This window comes from Pterocles gutturalis, unplaced genomic scaffold, assembly GCF_000699245.1.
Source record: "Pterocles gutturalis isolate BGI_N339 unplaced genomic scaffold, ASM69924v1 scaffold20020, whole genome shotgun sequence".
NCBI classification, from domain to species: Eukaryota; Metazoa; Chordata; class Aves; order Pterocliformes; family Pteroclidae; genus Pterocles; species Pterocles gutturalis.
Genome location: NW_010138703.1, coordinates 46,162 through 68,720, shown reverse-complemented (window position 1 = coordinate 68,720; position 22,559 = coordinate 46,162). Strand labels below are relative to the sequence as shown.

Sequence of the window (22,559 nt, the reverse complement as noted above, 5' to 3'; positions counted from 1 at the left end):
TATACAGCCATGTGAAAGAAATTAGCAGCTTCTGTGAAAATAATCTGCATATATATTCTTACTGGCAGTATTTTAGCCCAGCTGTCGTTATATATTTGAAGGGAACAATGAGTCATAAGGTTTTTTTAAAATAGATTTTTAAAAAATGCTTCTTAAACAGTACAAGAAAGTTATAAATATTCAATTATCTGTATTTTTAACAAGAGCAAGAGTTCTGCGTCATGACTGGCAGAAAGGGTTCAGCTGAGCTTGTCCTTGGTAGAAAATTGCTCCCCACTTCTACAGACACCTGTGTGAAAGATTTAATGCTTGTGTTTTCCCACCAAACATTCTAGCACTTTCTTCATGTGGTGAGAGAATTTGTACAGCTCTCACTGCGGCCAGGGGCTGTTGGGTTTTTCGCTTTCTGAAGGTTGCACAGGAGTAAAACGGTGCTGGGACCGGGTCACAGAAGCACAGCCTTGCGTGTGTGCGAGTGGAGGGCCAGCACTGAACATATAGGATAAGATTTCCTTATTTTTGGCTCAGCAGCCAACGGTGTTCAGTGAAGGGAAGACACAAGTGCTCAGGATCTCTTGGGAGCAGGCTTTTTGTCAGAGAAAGTTAAAATCCAGCCAAGGCAGCTGTTAAATAGATGAGTGGCATCCTCTAGAGACCTTTCCAGTTGGGGTGGATGAATCTGGAGGAGTTTGAGTGCAGGTCATGAACTCACAGTTCACCAGACCCAAACTGCTGCCCACCTGGTCTGGTCACAGGGAAGCTCATGATATTTTCCAGCTGTCTGCGTTGTGGGGAACAATTCGCGCATCTTCACTTTCTTTGGCTCCTGCTGCTTGTTAGCAAACAGTTGGAATGGGCGTGCAGGGATGGTGAGCAGGATTCTCTGAAGTTTTTCTGACCATGCAAATGGCTGTTTTAATGGGATGAGAGGAAAGTAGGTGAGGAGAGGGTGCTATAGTGGTTTTCTGGCTGGGGAGAGAGAGAATAACTTGCCAAAGTCACGCTCCAAGTTTGTGGCTAAGAACAGTAAAGACCTTAGAAATCGTTGATCATGTATGTGCCCATCTGGATCCCACCCTACCTTTTCTTTCCTTGCCTTTTATAATCAAACTCAGGCTGCAACACGGGGCCCCGCTCTTCAGATGTTCTGTGAAACATGCTTGCAGAAAGGCTGCAGCAGTCCTGGGGTGACCCCTCCTGCTTTGCAAACACAGCTTCGTGATTGCCCCTCTCGTTGTGTGCACGAGGCTCAGTGCCTGCACATGGAGACGGTGCTTGTGTTGGTAAATGGCTTGTTCCAGGCCCAGCGTAGTCCCTGTTGTGTAGGAGGCAGTGGGGTTTTGTAGAAGAGGTTTTGGGCTGATTTTTTTTTTTTTTCTTTTTCTGAAGGAATTCAGTGTTATTCAGTGGAATCCTCTCTGCAGGTGGAATTTTTGGGCTCCAGGGCTGTAGTGTGCCTGCACTTGAAAATTTGGCCATTTATTTGGAAACAGACATGGGCAAGTTCCAGCTCATTCATCCAAGCTGTCCTTTCTCAAGGACAAGGAGTAAGGCCAGCACAGCTGAAACACTGCAGCCAGCTCCTGAATGTTTCCAAATAAAATGCCTTGAGTAAGTTTATTTTTCCCTCTCAAACCTAAATTTAGCACCCTGGAGAAGCTGCTTTGGCAGTCAACGGATGGTAACGATGACAAGATCAATCTGTGGATAGTTCTGGGAAGATTTGGAAAGTCCCGGTAAAACAGAGTTGGTTTCATTCATGTCTGCAATTTGTCCACAGCCCAAAGGTCTGCTCATGAACTTCCGATGGTTGAAAGACAAGATATTGACAGCTGCCTTGTTTATGGAGGACAGCAGATGATCCTGACCGGACAAAATTTCACAGCAGAATCCAAGGTGGTGTTCACAGAGAAAACATCAGGTAAGACAGTTTTTTTTTCTAACTTTCCCCAATGGTATAAAGGCAAATCTGTAGTGCTGTTGTGTCTCGTGGTCTCATCCTAAGATTTGTGTGTATGAGTAGCTCTACTCGAGTGAGTAATCCCATTCAAGTTCATGTAGGTGAAACTAAATCACTTGACTTAACCACGTGAGTAAAATTAGACTTGGGAGCAAATATTTGTGTTACTAGTTCACAAGAATACAGACGCTGGGAATCGGCAGGAACAGGATATGTTATCAAAGAAATGGGACGACCATTACATCTTCCTCTGTGCTTGTTCAGTCTTATGTTTAGTGAATGCTACTGTAGAAATCATGATTGAAATGAACATTTTTATTGATGTGAACTACAAGCAAAGATCGCATTTTCTTCCCTTTAGAAGTCTGTGGGGAAAAATGTACCTAATGGGTATTTTTATATGAAAGTGAAATTATTTTTATACACACACTGAGACACAAGAATACATCACTCCATCTTCCATATTTATTCAGATATTTTTATACATGCTCAGACTGTAGCAAAACAAATCAATTCAAAGAGAAAAGCCCCCTGTTACAGCGCAATGCTCCTTTTTTTTCTAGTAGAGCTGCCGCTTTTAAACATGTTTTGCCAAAGTTTTCAGGTAATCTTGCTAGCTCTTGAGCAACCGTAAAGGGGGAATGAGTGGCAAATTGTAGATTGTCTCTCTTTTGATCTTGTCTACTTATTTGCTTGACTTGCACAGAGCCAGTACAAGATGGTCCCAAGCCCTGACTGGTGTTGGATGAATATTATTTATATTATTTATATAATCAATAATAGCAACAAAGAATTGTTACTGGGAGTTACTTAGTTGCCTAGCATCACCTTTACTGCCTTTCCTGAGCTCTCTGTATTGTGTTTCCATAGTGGCACACTTTAATAAACATGACTTGATTTCTAACTCAAAGAATACCTGACCCCAGATAATATGCTTAGCATCATCTAATGGTTAAGGTGGGCAGGTTTTCTTGTTTACAGGAGGAAATGCAAAGAAGTGCATTCTGCTGTAGTTAGTTACCTGTTTTTTCTTAGCTGAATTGTTTCTTTCCTAATATCATACACATGCAGGCATTTCATCTCACCTCACCAAGCCAGCATGTGTATTTTATTGGATCTTCTAAGGCTTTTGCAAAGGGACATTTGTTTCTTTGTAAATGGCCTGGACTTGTTTAACTTACCCTTCATTGGGCTTGATTTTTGTATTCTAAATACTGTGCTCTGCAAGGATAATAGCAACGTCCAGGGATCAAAAAAGCACTTTGCAAATATGAAGGGCCAGGCTCTGCCGTCCTTTACTCCTGTTGATTTCAGCCAGACAAAGGACTCTGCAGTAGGAAAAATCATCAGCCTGTTTTATGTAAACTTTGTGTTCCCTTTGTGCTGTTAAGAAAACATGTTACTCCTAAGCTTTCTGTGTACACTAAGGTACAGGCAGCTTAAGTGATATATGCAGTGACTTGCAAGGGATTTAAGAAATTGCATTGCCCAAGTGAACAGCATGTGCATGATTTATGGAGTAATGCCTTTGGCAAAAAGTGAGAATTGAGCCAAAATTAATTTATATGGGCATCACCTGGTGACATGGGGGAAAAAAAACAGGCATGCTCTGGGTCCCAGTTTCTTCCCACACCACCAGCAAGCCATGTTATTTTACAGCAAGAATGAAAGGCCTCTGAGCTGTGAAGGTTCAGATGAGCCCATGCAGTCAGAGCAATTTTCTTGGCATCCTCGGTTTCCTTTTAAGCCTGTGTATTAATTCCTTCCCACTGTGCTGCCACTGTTCCATCCATGTCAGCGAATTGTGAAGGTGCATGGGAACATGCTTGGCAGCCCACGACAGTACCTGTCCCAAGAATGTTTTGCAGTAACTAAAGGAGATGATACACTGACAGGAGGTAGCTTTTAATGCCATTTCGAGGAACCATCCAAAACGCCCTGCCCCTATTTCCATATAAGAGTAGAGAAGGCTCTGGCTGGAATAGATGTTAGAAAGTAAGAAGAACAACAACATTTTCCACACTAAATCTAAAGCTTTTCTTCACTGCTGAGGAAACTGTGTTTTTTGTTTGTTTTTTTATTTTTTTTCTTCTTTTTTCTTTTTTCTTTTATTACCTTCTGGTAGCGGAGAGGCATGACTTATCCCAGTGGCAGTGCCCAGTCTGGAACAGGGATTTGCATTCTGGTGTTCCATATCCTGCCTTCCCCGCCGGCCCTCAGCCTCTGCAGGCAGTCTCAATCTGCTGGATTTTGAATAAATGATTGGCACAGGGGGAATTTAGAGGATAGGAGGCCCAGAGTAAAATCTTCTGGTCTGAATCAGATGTCTGTGTTGTTTACAGTGGGTTCTCTGGGGGATTCTGCTCCAAGCCCGTTCTCTGTGTGTCCACGCACGGTGTTGTGATACCTCTTACAGATATGCCCTGGGGTGCTTTTGAGTGAAGATTACTTTCTTTGATAGGGATATCTTACGGTGAGGAAGGTTAAGAAGCTGAGATGGATATGCAAGTCATGCAGGGGTTGATCAGACCATGGCTGACTGCAGTAGATTGAGAATTAAGCCTTTGTGCTTGGTTGGGTTGGCAGAGATTAATGAGTGTCCTTACTTGGCTGAAAATTAGGATCTTGTACACCTGTGACTTCCAGCTTCCTGTATTATATACTGTAGACAATTTCAATTATCACTGCCATGGCCATGCTTAGTCGTTGTGGCATTAGTCTGCCTGAACACAGCACAAAATGGGCCAGTTCTGCAGCCTGATTATCAATTAGAAATGTTATCGGGTGGAAGGAGGAGGTGGATCCTGCATTCGCCTCGGAGAGCTTGCTCACTGCAGAGCCCATCTGCACAGCACCTTGCAAAAAGCGCTGATAAGCTGCTCAGAAGCAGAGTAAGCCACAATAAACATCCCGGTGGGTGGATGGTGCATTGTTGGCGTGACCCTGTCATTGTCGCACCCTCTTCCAGAGCGTGATGCTGCCCCGGGGAGCCTGTGCAAGAATCGCACTTTTGTGAAGGCAGGAAGACACACCAGCTTGCAGGGGAAACATGGTTTTGTTTGAGTTTCATTTTAACAGCTCACAAGCCTGGTCTGTGCTGGCAAGTGGTATTTGATTTCCCACTTTTGCCACCAATTTTAGCTCTACTAGTAACAACAAGGGTGAGAGCAGTGGTGTAGATAACCATCTAATAGCTTTCGGTGTGCTGTACTCTGTGGAGCTCCTTGACTTGGCTTGTTTGTCCAGAGCTTAAGATGAGAATAGCATGAATCTTTTCTCCAAAAACCTTTGTGCAGTGAGATGTTCTCCTGTTAACTGTTTCACAGACTGTAAAATCTGGATGCACCTTGAATCTGGGGTCTGGATCAGCGTCTGCAATGAAGCAGGTGCTGAGAAGGCAGTAGTCGGCGTGCCTCACAGAGCTGAGGAAACTGCTGGTGGGGCTCACCATTGTAAATTGGATTTTATTTCTCAGGTGGACACTTAAAACCTATTTCAGTTTCCTCCAGATCTTGTAGGCAATTCTTCACTCACTGTTAGCAACTCTAAGAAATGTAGACCTGCTCATATTTGTGACCGAAATACAAAATGCTTCTAAGAACGATAATGAACATTTTTTAGTTTTCTGTTTCACAGCACTACAGATATGGATATTTCCCCCTAGAAATACCTGGAAAATAAAGAATATTCCACAAATTATGCTGGGATGTAATTATGAAAATAACTGCCTTGTATTACATGAGCTACAAACTATTGCAACGAGCTCGCGAATGAGGAGTCTGTGAAAGTCTCTCATTTTAGGCTCGCGACAGGAAATGGCAGCAGGAAGCGAACTGAAGGGGCTGGAGCTCAGTGCTGTGTGCGAGCGAGGGGATAAAGTGCTTGCCTTTGAAATGCTGATACATAAATAGCATTCACTTTCTCAATGATAAGGTTTACCAGCGTGCAAGCGTTATAGTTTTGAGTTCTTTTTAAGATTATCTCTTCCTGATGAAAGTTTGTTATCTGTAGCTGCTCTAAGCCAGGGGAACTCGTGAATTCGGTACAGTCAGTCCAGCACACGAAAGCAGAGTTTGGCTGAAGGAGTTTTAAGATCTGAACCCAGAGAAACATAACTGAGCCCAGCTAAATAGAAATAGGTCAGGGGAAGCAACTAGACTGGATTGTACAGATAGAAATTTTTCAAGTGCATGTATTCTCTTAGTTTTGATCTGGAAGAAAGCAGTCTTACAGCTATCAAGGATTTGGAATATGCTAAAGGTCAAGGGTGGTGTTAGTGTTTGGTTGAGGCCCAGATCTTACAATGCAGTTAAAAAAAGAAAAGGTTTGGAATTCCCCCTTTTATTTATTTGTTTTAATTCTCGTAATTTGCAAGTCAGATGTTGTTGGTTGCATTGTGTTTACTCCCATTTGTGTACTGGTTACTGCTGCTCTGCTGTGAGTGATAGGGGAGTTTCATGTTTCTCTGGGAGAAAAGTGCAAATGGACTGTGCTTTCCCCTGCCAAACTCTTATGGTGGCCACATGGACATCATGAATCATCGCTAGGACAATGTGGGTGGTGGAGGAACAACCCAAACAGCGTACATCTTTGGAGTAGATCCACCATAAATCTTTCAATTCAGCCACGCAGTGTAAAGAGAGGAGGTGGTGCTCTCTGTGCCCTTTGAACTGAGGCAGCTTTCAAGGCCTCTGAAGCATGGATGCTCAAAGTCCATTTGACAAAAATAAGTATATCTATCTCTAGATTCAAACAATAGTGTGTTCTAGTTTCCCTTTGGCATAGCTGGCAGCTTTACTAAAATATCTGAAATACAATTCCCAGAGGTTGTTGCTTCAGGTACGGCGGTAGTATTCACACCTTCATGCACAGCATCGCACTGCTTGAGATGCGCAGCAGGTGTCCAACCTGTGCCCATCCTCTTTGAGGTTGGGGGGTCTCTGCTTCATGGGTAGATATTTATGTGTTGCTGTCTGTCAGGGATCGCTGTAAGAGACGGGCTCTTATTGCACATCCAGCTATGCTAACTGCAGTGGCTGGTGTGCTCAGAAGCACCCCTGGCCACACGTACATGTTTTATCTCAATCTGTTCATTTACATCCCTTGCCATGGCTTGTCTGTCTCTGGAATAACAGTAATGTTAGTAACTATTCTGATGATATGTACTACTTCACAGTGTCTCTCTGATTCCCAGCACCTCTGTACATCTCTCATTGCAGCCATGCTTTATTTTAACTCTGGGCATATAATTTAATTTCTTTGAAACATACTATTTCCACTTGTATAAACAAACAAGCATCTTCTAGAGTAATTTTGCTCTCAAACTTGAACTTTTCTGTATTGCTGCTGCATCACAAGCTAGCAAATATGCACAACAGTGCTTTCTGGTTTTGGAATTTCCACTTTTTAGAAAAAAAAGTCTTGTTTAGAAGGCACAATAAGTTGGATCCAATGATGCTATCTATCTTCCTGTACCTCTCCTGCAAAAGATAAAAGGAAATCACAGCTCCCTAGAAAGGTTTTATATTCACAATGGGAAGAGTGGGGCAGGCCTGATGAGCAAGGAGTTCAAAAGGGTGTTTTACTTTGAGCCAAAGCTCCCGGGGAGGCTGAGTCCACTGTAAGTGTTGCCCTAGACCCACGCATCCCGAGGCACACACAGTCTGACATTTTATCATAAGAGAAGCCACCATTGCAAGTGCTTTTCTATGCAGTAGGTGCCTTATGCAGCTCATGTGTGTTGTAATTGTGTAACTTGATACATAGCTACTCAAAATCAGCCAAATTACTTGAAACATGGAACAGTTTTCTGGCCAGGACGATTCACTTTAAAACTGTGATGGGATGGCGTTATGGCATGTATAATGTGAATAGAAGGTGGTTTGTATATTGATTTTGATGATAGTGAAGAACCAGGGCTGAAGATCATGGTCCTTTGTGGGACATGTGAAAGGAAATTATAGGACTGCCTACAGCGTTGTTCCCCTTTTCTGTTGTGCAAAGTCTGAATTTTCTCACCATGCCCCAAGCAGGGAACTAAATGCCATTTAGTAGTCTGACAGTTTCATGATGAAAAAACTCCCAGGGAATGCAAAAAATGGCAAATTATTTTCAACAGTTATCTCTTTGAACTTAATGATGCAAAATTAATGATGCAATTTTCTCAGGCAAATTAAAGATAAAAGACACCAACAGTTTTTATACAACTCATTTTTTTCCCAGATCCATCCAAAAGAGCTGTTTGCTGTCTGACCCCAGTAAACAACCTTAAATATCTAACACAAGCTCCAAGCTCTAGTTATCCCACTGAATTTCTAAATTAATTAACCCAAATAGAGGGTTTAAGTTATGGAGAATTGAGAAGAATAGGACATATCTTAGAACTAGGATCATAACTCAGTTACAGATACAATCCATTGCTGAACATTGCATTATAATGTAGGTTTTTAAGGTATTTTAACCTGAGGCAAAAGCCAGCATCTGGGGAAAAAAGCCCCAAACTATTGTTTGGATTTTTAATAAGAAAGGCTAAGGAAAAAAAAGCACAAATATCTGGGAATAGTTATGGAGTTAGCAAAACTGAGAGTGGTACTGTAATCTTAAATGATTCAATTTGTTTGCAACATGTGAGGTTCTACAGAGAGTATATGAAATAAATTTGCTATCTTTCTATAGTTGCTTGATAGTTTAGAAAGAACACTTTCTCTGCTCCATGCAGTCTCTGGCTGGAGTCCAGCATTTAAGGCTGGATGCGTATCTTCTCTCTAAACCTGCAGAGCAATGGGATGAACCAGCGGAATATATTACAGATGTCTCTGTCGGGAGGCCTGCCTGATTTTTGCATTAGCTAAAGGTGATCACCTTCAGGTTACTCTCCCTTCCTCCTGCCTTGCAGTGCACCAAAGTAAGGCAGCAGGAAAGCGGAGCACAGGGTCTGCTTGGTAGTTCCCTCTGCAAAAAGATGGCAGAACTGGGGACGATCAGGGAGGTTTTATTCTCTTTGGATTTCTGTTTTGTTTGTTCTAAGTAAAAGATGAAGGTGTCTCAGCAAATCCCAGCATTTGTGAACACTGAAGAGTAACAAGTATTAAGCAGGAGGATTAGGGTTTGCCCCTTTTTTAGAGTGCAGATTAGAAAGTTTAAGGGTAAATGGGACACCTTCTGCTTTTCCTTGCTGTTATAGCTGATGAAAACCCAGCAAACCTTTCTGCCCACGGGTTTACCCCCTGGCTGAAATGTGTTCTTGTAATCTCATGGGGCAATTGTCAGACACTAAACTGGGGATCCCAGAAAAACACTGCAAAACAGGAAAAAATCTAAGGATCACACACACAAAAATGCAAAGGAGTGTGGCTGCAGAAACGGAGTTGCCATAGCTGTTAGAGACTCAGCGAGACAGGGTGGAATCCAGTGTTTTGGAAGGTTTCCCCGTATGACACAAGATTTTGGAATTTTACAGCTGGTAAATCCTTATTAACACAGGCAGCCACTACTGGCCTGGATTCCCTGGCTCACTGTTTACTATGGGGGCGCCTGGTGGAAGTGTGCCTGGTCCTGATTATTCCGCTTTAAATCTTAATTGTTTAAAGAGAATATTAAAAAATAATAATAATTTTTGGAGTAAACAAAAGGCATAGAGACAAGCTCCCATCACCTGTTGACAGAAAATTGATCATGTAAAAAGCTGGCATGGGGAGTGGAATTCCCTATTCTCCCACTTAGTCATCGCATCCTGGTGTGACTCATTTTATTACATGGAGGTTCCCAGTGGTTTTATTTTGAGAGGAGCTTTTGTTTAATAATTTATACACACACACACACACAAACACACGTATAATCTTAGAAAAACAACAAATCTATTTTGATGATTTGGCATAAGGAATCATTTGGAAGAGCTCTGAAATGACAGACTGCCCCTGCTGCTTCACTACTCAACTACTGTATTTATGTTTTATTTTAGCATGAATTGAATTCCTCAACAATGGATGGGGAGAAATCTTCTCTAGACTTGTTCTCACTGTGCAAAATGTCAGATTTGGGGCTGGGCTGGATGGCGGATGACTAATCCTTTGGCCTTTTACCTCCCAGACCTTGACTTGTATCTTTGGCCTTGGTGACTCAAACTTATGTCCTCCATGAAATTAAGGCTCTGGCCTCAGCTCATCATAAACAGAGCTCCATTAACTGCAGTGGGCAGTCTTGCTTCAGACAGAAAAAGAAATCCAAGGAAATCAAGCTCAGTGAAAAATCCCAATAGCTCCACTTTTGTGAGTTTTAAATTCATTCATGCTGTGTTTACTCTAAAGTTTGAAAACTTTCTGAAGTAAAAGCTTTGAAGGAGACAACTGCTTAGGACCAGATGCTGAGCAACCTTGCACTAACATGAAGCAGAATAACTTCCCAGCTGAAATCTGAATTAATCCCTGAAAACAGCAGCAGAGACTTCGTGTGAGTGTTCCCCTGCCCATAAGATTTTTGCATCCCAGAAGTGGTGTGTGTTCTGCTGGAAAGCATTCATTGCTGTTTACTTTGTTCTTGGGGTGGCTGTAAAAAACCTTGACTGTTTTCCAGCGATGCCTGTCATCTTCGGATAAAAGACAGAGATAATCATTGTGCTTTTTTGGAAGACCTTCCACGAAACACAGTAAATAGGGGACAATTCATTACAAGCCCAAAGGGAACTCTCTAGAAATGTATAGTCAGTGCAGCTGCCTCACTAGCTACCAAGCATGATTTCTTTGGGGAACTAGAGCGGTTTGCTGCCTGGGAAAAAGGTAACAGGTTGTTCATTAAGTAATTCATGTAATGCTTGACTGAAAAGCAATGTACATTTCCAAACATAAAATCACATACAGGCATAGAATCACATACAGAATCGGCACAATAGTATACTTAGACTTCAGCTGGAGAGAACTGCAAAGAAAATTTCCTGAACCTCTCAGTCCATCAGTCATGCTTGTTCAAATAAAACAGTAAGTTTGTTTCTCTGCTAGTTACTGACCCCAAAGTCATGAGTAAGGGATCGTGAATAATGTGTAAAGGCTGTAACTGGTTCAGAAAACCTTTAATTGGCTAATTAAAAAAAGCCCTATAAGGGGCTGCAGAGAATCACCCAAAACATTCCTAATGCAGACTGACATTTTGATTTTCCCCGAAGTTTGAAGCAAGACTTTTGGTATGATCGCAGTCTGAGCTAGAAAGGGTAGAATTACTTTCTTCCAACAACTCATTCATTCCTCCAAAGAGTGCTGACACAATCAGATCTCTCATCAGGGTTTAATGCTAAGTCTCATAGCCCTGAAGCAGCACAAAAATCTCTATTTCCTGAACATTTCACTGACCTGTGGTGTTAAAGAGTTGCCAACTAAGACAAACCATTAAATGAGCAGGGAACCACAATAGTAAAAATACTGCATGAAGCAGCCATGGCTGGTAAGACCTCAAAAGTCTAAATCCAAAAATGTTTTATCATCTTTAGTGGAACTACTGCCTTTTTCAGAGGCACAGATTGAGTTCCCCATTGTGGAGGTAGAATTTGAGACACACCACACACGTGGACTTGGCACCAAGCTCTGTGTGATCCACGCGTAGACCAGGTCATCTTTGCCGTGCTCTGGCTGGTGCATGTCACTGCCAGGAAAGCCCAGCGCTGACTGCAACTTGCAGAACACATGCTCTCTGCATCTGTGCTCTCACGCTCTTAGAATACTTCAGCAAAAATGGTGCTGCTGTTCTTTTGCAGTTTTCCTACTCTCCACTCTCAAAGCAGGTTTAATTATATGCAATGAACAGCTATCTGTACTTGTAGACTTTAGATTATCAGTCAAGCTGGGGCTTAATCTTCTTGGTTTGCAAGCAAAGAGGGGAACCAGTGATTTGTTCCGTTTGTGGCATGACAGAATTACAGTGTAATTAGGACCCAAGGGACCTCAGGAGGTCATTAGCCCAACCTGCTCAACGCAGTATGTGTCCGTAATATTCAGGCACTACCTGGGTTGCAACACTGGCACTGGAGAAAAGGGCCTCTTTCTGAGCACCCAGGTTGTGACGCGTGTTTTGTATTGGGGGTTGTGCTCATCATATCAGCATTATGATTTTTAGCACAGCCTTACAATAAAAATCCCTTTTTTGCTGATTACTTTCTTCAAGCATCAACTTTAATTTCTTCCTAAAAAAATATAATTTATGCACATTCTCAAGATAATATACATGTTGACAGTTTGGTGCAAGTTTTCTCTGTTCAAAATTTCCTTGAATTGTCCTACAGATGGGTGTTAGACTTCTCAGTTTGTTCCTTCTGCTCCCCATTAATTCTGAGTGTGCGCAATCAAAATATTTTATTACCAACAAAAAGGATAGTTTGAAGCAGAGAGGTTTCTGAATGCAGTTGTGTCTTTATTTTATTCACAGCTTCCTTCATCCTTCTACCGAAAGCTCACTGTAATGTGCACATCCAGAGGGGTTAAAGGAAGAGCAAATATTGTCTCGAGTTAAAGTTTGTACATTCGCAACTATGAAAGTGAAGCAGTGAGACAGATGGAGCCACATCATGATATTTAAGCATAAAGGTCGGGGAGTGAGCTGCAGAGTGGTTATATTCAACAAGGCTTCGGTGCTTAAAGAACAGGGATTGCTGCTGCTGACAGATTTGTTAGAAACCTGTTTAGCTGCCATGAGCATGAATATATCCAAACAGAAGCATCTATCATCATTAGAATGATAGCCCCAAATACATTTATTTCTTGTTTGGTCGGGCTTATTCTCATTCTTACTCTTAATCCCCACAGACTTTGGACTCAGCCTAAACATAATTTGATTTTTATGGTTGGCTTCATTAGCTTTTAGTGCAATTTCAGTCGCTCGGTTACTAAATCAAATCCTCTGTGATTGTGGTTGCATATGCTTCACAGGCCTCTTGAATACAGTAGATGACTTGGAGGCCCGTTTCTCCTTTATTTTATGCATTTTGGACCAACAAATCCTTTTGATTTCTACCTTCCTTGTGTAAGTTAGTGCTGTTATATCCGCACAGACTTTTTGAATTTAGCAGTACAGAAACAAAGATGAAAACATTCTGCCTGGAGGAAAACCAATGTCAAATATTCCCATTTGGCTGTCCTTGTTGTCAGGATGTCTTCATATTGCATTGCTTAGACAGTTCCCGATGTGTGTCTCTATCAGAGCTCTTATTTTATGACATATTTTGTTGTTTCCTTTTCCCTCCTTTTTTCCTCAGAGAACTATAAAAATTTCTATTTTGGTTTGGTTTCTTTTTGGGGAGGATGTGAGGAGGCTCCTTAACACATACTAGGATAGTTTCTTTTCACTAAGATCACCTAGAAGAGGAGTGAAGTGTTTACTGCCGTGTCATCAGACAGTGCATTTAGCACGTGCGGGATTAACCCCTGGTATTTGCTGGCTTAGCCCTCCCCTGAGATATTTACCATTTCAACCATGGCGAAGCACTAGCTGCGCTAACAGGGGGATAGAGTTAACCTGTAGCAGTCCAGAGCAGTGGCTACAGTGAATTCTTATTGTTGAATAATGGAGCATTTTCCATTCCGTTGCACAGCGGTCCTGTGGGATGTGAGGGCTGAACAGCAGATCGGGCGAGAGCATGCCGGCTCCAGTTACACACCTGGCTTGGGCAGTCTGCGCTCGGACAGCCCGTCACTAATCCACGTGTTAGCATCGAAGAGACAACTGACTCACTGTGTAGGAACTTGAAATACTTTAAAGAAAAAAAAAAACAACCCAGAATTCTTTAGCGTTTCCTCCTTGCACCACCATGCCAGACAGTAGCGGCATGAGGTGTTGGAGGCCCAGCTCTCTCTCCCCTCTCTCCCCGTGTGAGGCTCTTCCTCACAGGTAAATGGATGGAGCCAAACTTCCAGGATGGAGCCAAGCTTCCAGCTCTTCCTCGGTTGCTTCCAGTTCCCCAACGGGAAGGATGGGGGAGTGAGGAGGCCCAGACAGTGCTGTGTGTCCACGCCTGCCCCACCACCAGCCAGGCACCCTGCCAAAACACCTTGTGCAGCTGGCCCATCCTGGGGGAGGAAGGGGCCCGCCATTAGCGATGGACTCGAGGAAAACCCTTCTCTCCCTTGTGCATGTTTAGGGGCCAGAACATAGCAGAGGAGTCTCAGGTGTAGGGTGCTGGGGAGGTGAGGTCCTGCCTGGTGCAGTGGGCATGCCGGGAGGGATCTCGATGGGGCAGGGCACAGCCCTCCATGGGGCTGCGGGCCCAGCCCGGCTGTGGAGCAGCAGCTTGAGTCCCTCTCCGGGAAAGGCTGCCTGGAGAGCCCAGCACATCTGTCAGCTCATTGTCTGTGCGGAGCAGAGAACAAAGAGGAAAACAACAGAAAAAATGCAAAATGCATTTAAAAATACTCTTTCATTTCCCTTTTTGCCAGAAGCAGAAGTACTTAAATAACAGAGGACAAAAGCAGCTCTTGCAGAATTTCCAAGAATTGGGAAAAATAAAAAGTCCTGTGAGAAGGACTGTTTTTAGGAGACTTCGATGCCAGACCTGGGCTTGCAGTCTGGGGAACCCCCACAGAAACATGCCCGGGAGCTGCCTCCCCCTCTCTAAAGCAAACACCAGCCTTGCGGCTGCAGCATTTCAAGTCACGTCCGTTCGTTTGGATATGTGTCCCCTATTCATTTTTAAAATCAAGCTTTCAGAAAGGTATGAGGCAATTTTTTTTCCCATCAGTATTTTTCTTCTGCAAATTGCTGGGCTAAAAGGCTCAGTGGAATATAAAAATCAAAGGGGTAGAGATTAAAATCTGAAAAAAAAAAGAAAAGGAAGGCATTGCTAAAAGATGTTTCTGGGAAGTGTGGGCGACAGTAGATTTAAGAAATATTTGTAGCCGGATAAAGCACCCAGTCTGTGTACAAATGTCCTGTCACTACTGATGTACTCTTATAGCACAGGGGTTACTTTCATGGTATTCCATACAAGGGGATCAAATTTTATTTCCCTCTACAAATACAATTTTTTTGTAACTCAGAATGGAGACAAGCTGCGTGGTTGTAATTAAGAGCAGAAAGACTTCCAGTGGTTCAGAGGTAGAGGCTGTCGCATACGCAGTGAGGTGCTTTCACCCTGAGTACGCTGAATATTTGGTGCTTTATAGTGACTGTAGGCAGGACTGCCAATGATGCTCCCTCGCAGCCCGCAGTGGTGGCAGTGCGGAGGTGCAAATCTGCTGGCTGAGATGTTGAGTTTGTTCCTCAATCAGAGGAGATGTATTGCTAGATACCGTATGCTGAGGTTTCATATTGCACATATAGAAATGAGTATAAACAAAGAGAGCATGCATGCATATATAACAGAAATGAAGCACCCTATATAGTTGGTTTCCCAATTACAGCAAGAATCAGTCCCTGTTGAACTGCTTCTAGTAAAGCCTATGCTCCCATGAGAATTCAGAGCATCCTCCAGTTTTTTACTGTGTAGCACCTCTAAAAATCATCCCCGAAGTATCTCAGTTTGCTTGCTTCCACCTTCGCACCCTGTATGAGATCTGGATTTTTAGCTAGTCTTTCCTCCATCTCCTCACCCCTTCCACCACTTATCACACTGATCGAGAGCCATGTGATCTTCACTTAAAATAGCAGAAAGTTTGCTGAGCTGCTGACCGAACGGGACCATTAACAAGTTATCTGACCTTCTGGTGCCCTCCGTCAGTCAAGCTGGGTGAAATCAAGTCTGGTAAAAAGCAGATGTTGCACCTGTGCTAAATATTTCATTCCTCAGTTTGACTAATTTCTGCATAAACATTTGATTTTAACATGTATGTAAGGCTTTTCCTGGCAAGAGAAGTGCTCAATGATGTGTTTAAATTAAATGCTGTTGCTTTTGGTTGGGACTGAGAAGGCGCTTGAAATTAAGTCCATTTTGAGAGTTTTACTAACTTGATACCTTTAGTTTGTCTCCCTTTTTAAAGTCAAGCTTTATGATTTAAAAAATATACAGGGAGGTTAATATTATGATATTCTTCTAGATGGGCAGCAGATCTGGGAAATGGAGGCAACAGTGGACAAAGATAAGAGCCAGCCTGTAAGTATGCAAAACATTGGATGTCCTCTCCTTGGGCTTCTCAGGCAGCAAGTTGTATTCAAGGGATAGTTTTCAAAGAGCGTCTCAAAAGCAGAAAGAGCAGCTATCTTACTGCTGTGATGAACAAATGTCAAATGCTCCAGCAGTAAATGTGTAGCAAAAAGAAACTATTCATTTAGCAGTAACCTACAGCAAATTGAATAACTGCTAGATTTTGTGTTCTTGCAGAAGTCTCTATTGTATCAGCCCAGTCCTCTGCAGGATGCTGGCTGTCCCGACTTCCTTTTGCCCGTATGGAAGTCTTGGGTGCTCTGTACTTTGCAGGACAGGATTTGCACTATAGTATTTAAAACGAACATTGATCTTTCAAGGGAATGAGCCTCTTTGTTCACTTTGCTTAATGGGACCTTACTGTAGTTCAGTGCATTTAGGAGCTAGCGCTTACATTGCCATGGGCCATGCCTGCCCTTGTGGAAGGGAATGGGACACTTGCTGTTAATTTCCATGGAAGCAGGATCCAGCTGTGTATAAGTGAAAAGCCTATAGAATGATAAAGTTTATTCTAACAAAAAGAGAATTCTGCAATACATACTTGGTTATCAAGCACAGTGCGATTAACAGTGCTGCTGTATTTATCACCATTCTGTGTGTTTATCTGTAGCTGAGACTTCTCTCTCCAAGTTCAGGACAACCTCAAGTACATGAGAGGATACAGTACATAGAAACCAGCTTCCTAATACCAAAAATCCTGTCTTTCACCATCTGCCCTTTTTTTCTTTTCTTCTTCTTTTACCCTCTGTATAGGGATGAAGAAGAAGATTTTTCTTCCTTTATGCCTGATGCATAACAGCGGAGATTCATGCTTGGATGTCAGTCAACCTCAGTTACTAATTCTATATTGTCACCTTTCATTGTTTCAGAGCATGCTTTTTGTAGAAATACCAGAGTACCGCAACAAGCACATTCGCACAGCTGTGAAGGTGAATTTCTACGTCATCAATGGGAAAAGAAAAAGAAGCCAACCCCAGCATTTTACTTATCACCCAGGTAATTCTTAAGGACAGAGCAAGTTGTTGCCTTGTTCTCAAGAGCAAGATTTTATTTTCTGCTTTGTTGTTTTCTTGCCATTATTTGAGGATCTAAATTTTACTAATTTAATTCAGCTGAGTGCAGCTAAGCACTCAGCAACTGTTTGGTTTAAAGGATGCCTGTGATTTATGACCAGGAATTTCTCATAAATTAAAGGGAATTGTTATCTTGGCAACGGGCTGATGTTGCCCCATTCACTTGATGGGGCCTGCCAACAGCCTCAGTGGGAGCAGACTCAGTCTGTGACATGATGTGACCCTGTGAAAACCATGAGCATTGCCTTCCCCGGCTGATGTGTATGGCAGTGAGATAACATCAGATCTTGGAAATTAACAAGGGCTTGGTAGGAGAAAGATGAGCAATATATATATTCTTCAGAATGAGGCTAGTTGAGAAAAATATGAATGCTTTTCTGATGTTCCTCCTCTTGGGAATTGGTGAGCCACGTCACAATAAATGCAATAGGATTACTAATGAGATTCCCAGAATTTCTCAGCTTTGGCTGGGAGAAAAATATTGTGAGAAACTCAGAGTATTGTGTTTGTGGAAACCAGAAAGCATAAAATAACAGTACCAGATTTTATACAAGCTTCAAAATGATGTCTTAATTTGACTGGTTTCTAAGGACAGGCAAACATTCACTCTGATTCTTATTTTGGTCTCCTCTAGCCTGAAAATCTCTGGTCCTCTCCCTGAATTTATGAACTGTATAGGGTATCACCAATGTGAAGGTTGTGTATAGCTGCTAAATTGTTCTGCTATGGAACAGTATTGAGAAGTATAGTACTATGTCAGTACAGTCCCTAAAATAGACCATTTCAGGGAAGGAATTCTTACACTTCCAAAAAATAACCCTGTTGCATGTCCATTATATGGTTCACATTGTATGGTGTTTCTGTACTGAGTTTTGGGGAAGATTTGTCAAAAAAAAGCATTAGAAATGTGAGAATTTGTCTGTTGAGGACCATAATTTATTCACACCAAGATTCACACAACTCTTATTGAATCATGGTCTTTTAAATGATGGTGTCAGAAAGGTCTTCAGCTCTCAGTGCTGAGGAGGTTACATGCAGCAAAAGAATTAAAAAGAAAGCTCTAAAATAGTTCAACTCTGCCTTTGGTCATTAGATAAATGCTTTTGACAGAAAAATGCGTAGTTGTACATGTCATAGGATTTCTATTTATTCAGTCCTCCTTTGAGATGGAAGTACTACATGAAACACCTATCTATGGCTTCTTATTTTGCTTATGTTCCAGAATGGCCTTTAAGTGAATTAAAATATGAGCTAAAGTACTGATTTTTTCAATTTTTATAAATTTGTGGTTAAACAGATAATTAAAGATTTTCAAGAACATCTTACTACAGAATGCTTTCAAGAGAGACTCTGCCATGATTGCATATGTATGATTTATTAAACTAAATGCCTGCACGATATGAGCTTGCACATGCAAATCTTGTAAATGCCTTAAATCTCTTATTACTTCAAGGAAAACCTCTCTGTTTCTCATCAGCTTGTTACGAATAATGTCCTTTGCATGCTTTATTCTAGTACCATCAATCAAAACAGAGCCCATTGATGACTATGATCCAGCCTTAATCTGCAATACAGTACACAGTGGTCTGGGAACAGTAACACAGCCTTACTATTCACAGCATACAATGGTCACCGAATCCCCTTCCTGTCTTGTGGCCACTATGGCTCCTTGCCAGCAGTTGCGCTCAGGCCTTTCTTCTCCTGATTCTCGATACCATCAGCAGAATCCAGCCGCTGTAATATACCAAAGAAGCAAGAGTCTTAGCCCAAGCCAGCTGGGCTACCAGCAGTCCAATTTGATGGCTACACCGGTTGCTATTTCAGATGCCCATAGGTCAGTGCTGGTGCACGCTGGCCCTCCAGGCCAAACTTCAGCAGTGCTCCACCACTCTCCAGGCAGCCAGCAGTCTTCTCCAGTGATTCACTACTCTCCAACCAACCAGCAGCTAAGGTGTGGAAGTCACCAAGAATTTCAGCACATCATGTGCTGTGAAAATTTTACGTCCAGTGTTGCAAGATCCAGCCAGCCCCAGGTCAGTCAAGCACAAAGGTTAAGTCCGAGTTCATATCCCACCGTGATTCAGCAGCAGACAGCCACAGGCCAGCGAGCAGCAAAAAATGGACCACCGGTTAGCGACCAGAAAGAAGTGCTACCAGCTGGAGTCACTATTAAACAGGAACAGAATCTGGACCAAGCATATCTGGATGACGGTAAGCACCGCTCTTTTCTTTTATGGGTTGGTTTGTTGGAGGGAGGGAGGAAGTTTAGGTCTTGTTTCTCGGCACAAAACCAGCATGGCCTCCTTTTGGTGTGTGTGGATATTTACTGTTTGCTTATGCTGCATTTTGGTCTTCATCATTGCATTTTTGGTAGATGGCAATGTGCTTTGGCAACCGAGCAAAAAACCAGGGTGTTCTGCAGAAACCCTCTGTCTTGCTTTGTGCCATGGAGTGAGCTGTCAGGTTTCAAGCTGTTGCCATTTTGTTTCCATTTGCCAAAGGTTAGTTTGGAAAATGGAGAATCTGAAACAAAATGCACTTTTAATTTATTTTTTTATTATTCATATCAGGGCAAAGTCCACTTTGTAAAATGCTTTTCTACATTTTGTGCCAAAAAAAAAAAGCCTATTGAACAATATCAAGGCCTGTAATGAATGGGGTAGCGCTGCAGGCAAAACTATTGCAGATGTTCTAGATGAACAGTAGGACATTGATAAGTAAAACAATGCTGTTTCTTTGTTGTGAACCCAGCAGATTTAGCCTTTAGGAATGAATATAAGTTAGAGTAAAGCTTTCTTTGAACATATCATGCTTATTCTTAGGTAGGCAGCTCTTGGCAATCTGGTTGATCGGTTCTTTTGTTAAAGTATGTTCATTGCAAGAGGAAATCAATGTAAAGTTAATGGTGCAGCTGGATGCTGCAATCATAAAGGCCAGTAGCAAAACCAACATTGATTTCGGGGGGAGCAGAGTGAGGCTGCTGGATATATTGCTGCAAATGTAGGGTGTTCTTATGAATGATGTACAGACCTGATTTCCACATATATTCACTGCTGCTGTCCTCAGTGTAGGCGATTGCACGTGTGGTTTGATCTTGTGGATGTGCACTGTTATGTGCTTTGTAAGCATCCAGTAGTTTGGGATTTTTCCTGCAGTTACTCACCTAGAGTTGTGAAATAGCGGTTTTATTTTCGGCAACTTAGGCACTGAGTGCTCTGTGGCTCTAACATGTACAGTCTACATTGCTGCTTTTGTGGGCAGAGTAGAGTTTGAGTGGTTTTCTCCATTAGTCTGTGTTTGAAATGTAGTTGATATAGCTTTGGTGCCATCACAGTAAAATCTGGAGAGTTTTGGCTGGTCCCCTTGTCTGAAGAGGAGTGTTGAACTGGGTTTTAACAGTGAATTTGATTTAGGAGATTTGCTGAATCAGCAAGAAAATAGCTAAGTAAAATCCATTTCCCATTTGGGGAATGGGGCATGATAACAAAGCATGATAATCTTTCTAGTAGTAAAACTGCACACTGTGTTTTAAGGTACTTTTAATATGAGAAGCTAGGAGACTCTTCCATGTTTCTAAAAATACTTGGTACAAACCTTGTAAAAGAAATAAGAAAGAAAGAATCTTGAAGCTGGAGTTAGCAAACTTCAGACTTGAGACAAAGTCCACTTAAATGAACTCCCAAAATGAACTGCAAAATTCATTTCACTGGGTTTTCAGTCAGGCCAGTAACATCTAACTATGGCATAGCTCACAAGGGATGCGCTCGACCTCCATGCTAAGAGGAGCCATCAGGCAGAATAGCAGCAAGTTAATAATGAAATTCCAGGCTTCTGCTTGGCTGACTAGATCATCCTGAATTGGTTTCAACTAGGGATTAATTTATCAAGTATGCCACCCAAGTCAGGCCAGGTGAGATCGGTCACATGAAGTGTCTTTAACTAACCTCAGTGAGTTTACATTAGTTAGAAGTGTGACTTGGAGAACTGTGATTTACTTTAGGACTTTGCAAAACATTTCATTCTGAAATGTTCAGGACTTGAATTGAAAAGCCACTTTGCTTGCTGCTGGGGAAAAGTGACTCAGAACATAACAAAAGCCATATTTTTCCTAACTAGAAAGTTTATTTTTCTGCTTTATAGTATTAAAAGAAAGCAAACCCAAAGGATTATGGAGGCTTTACCCTCAAATCCCTTTTATCCAGAAAGCTCTTCTGAGATAAAGTGAGCTGTTAGGTCTTGCTGTGATTTTTCACGGATAGATACTGAGCTGATGGCTCCCCAGCCAGACTTGGCATGAGCGCACCATGCTGCTGCTGATGCACAGACTCTTAGGCAACCACTGGTTCAGTGTCTCCTGCTTCCCTTCTCTTTTCTTCCCTTCCCTTCCCCCATCTTCCTCCTTCTTCTTTGTTCTTCTTCCTCTGTATTTCTGCTGACAGTCCAGCTTTTGGTCCTTTCTACACTTGTGACCTCATCTCGTCAACTCTTGTCCTCTGCCTTCTTGGTTAACGAGAAGCCTTGGTGTTCTGGACTTTGCTTCTATTCTGAGCTTTGCCACAAACTTCTTGAGTGACCTGGGACAAGCCCCATTCTGACGGTTCCTCATTCCTGAAGCTCTTGCCTCTCAGAGTGGGTAAGCTGTCCCAGTCATTGAGCTCTCCTGGAAGTGATCAGAGAAGCTCATAGCTAACACAATTACTATTTCTCTTTACGTCTTCCAGCTCCCTCCTGTTGCTGCTGACAGGACTCTTCATTGTTTTCTTACCTTCCCCACTGTAAAAATCAAGTATTTGTCCTTCTTCCTGAGACCATGGCTTGTTCTTTGCTCAGAGCCTTCACTGCTCCACAGGGTACATAATACTGGGGACTTAGCACACCTAACCTCTCTCTACCTCCTGCCTTGTAAAGGGAAGAACTGGTTCCCCCTTCACAGCAGGATTCCAGACAAATTTGTAACTACAGCTCACAAGCTGTAAGCTCTCACAGTTGAATAGCACCAAGAGTGTAGCCAAAACAGCACGGACTTTAAGGCAGGTGATGGCAAGTATTTACCTGTCTTCTCAGGTGGGTTTTGCCATGTGCAAGGACCTCTTTGTGCAGTAGCTGTACAACTGGTACCATCCATACTGGCTCCTGTAATGGTAACTTTAGCATATCTGTAGCTCATTTCTGACTGTACTGAAGTTGTAGAGACCTGCCATATGCTTTTGTGGAAGGAGCACTTGCCTCTATTCTCCTCTTGCTGGTGCTACCTCAGAGCAAAAGGCACCTAGCCCAGCCTCTGCAGTCCCTTTGCAAGTTCTCAACTTTCACCTCCCAGACAGAATTACAAAATGCATGGTTACTGGAAGGAAGGCTTTAGCTATAAAGTACAAGGGGTTGCATTTGGAAATGCAGCCGTTAGGGAAAT

At 42.4% G+C, this 22,559-nt stretch overlaps 1 protein-coding gene across 1 annotated transcript in view; it reads left to right on the top strand.

The window, feature by feature from the left end:
* NFATC2 (nuclear factor of activated T-cells, cytoplasmic, calcineurin-dependent 2) overlaps window positions 1-20,120 on the top strand; it is a gene marked incomplete at its 3' end in the record, with an annotated part of 52,360 nt that extends 32,240 nt beyond the window's left edge. Inside the window, exons 6-10 of the mRNA XM_010083109.1 lie at window positions 1,781-1,921; window positions 15,970-16,025; window positions 16,946-17,072; window positions 18,665-19,360; window positions 19,972-20,120. Coding sequence (XP_010081411.1) covers window positions 1,781-1,921; window positions 15,970-16,025; window positions 16,946-17,072; window positions 18,665-19,360; window positions 19,972-20,120 — 1,169 coding nt within the window. The remainder of the gene's footprint in view (window positions 1-1,780; window positions 1,922-15,969; window positions 16,026-16,945; window positions 17,073-18,664; window positions 19,361-19,971) is intronic.
* Between the last annotated feature and the right edge of the window lie 2,439 nt (window positions 20,121-22,559).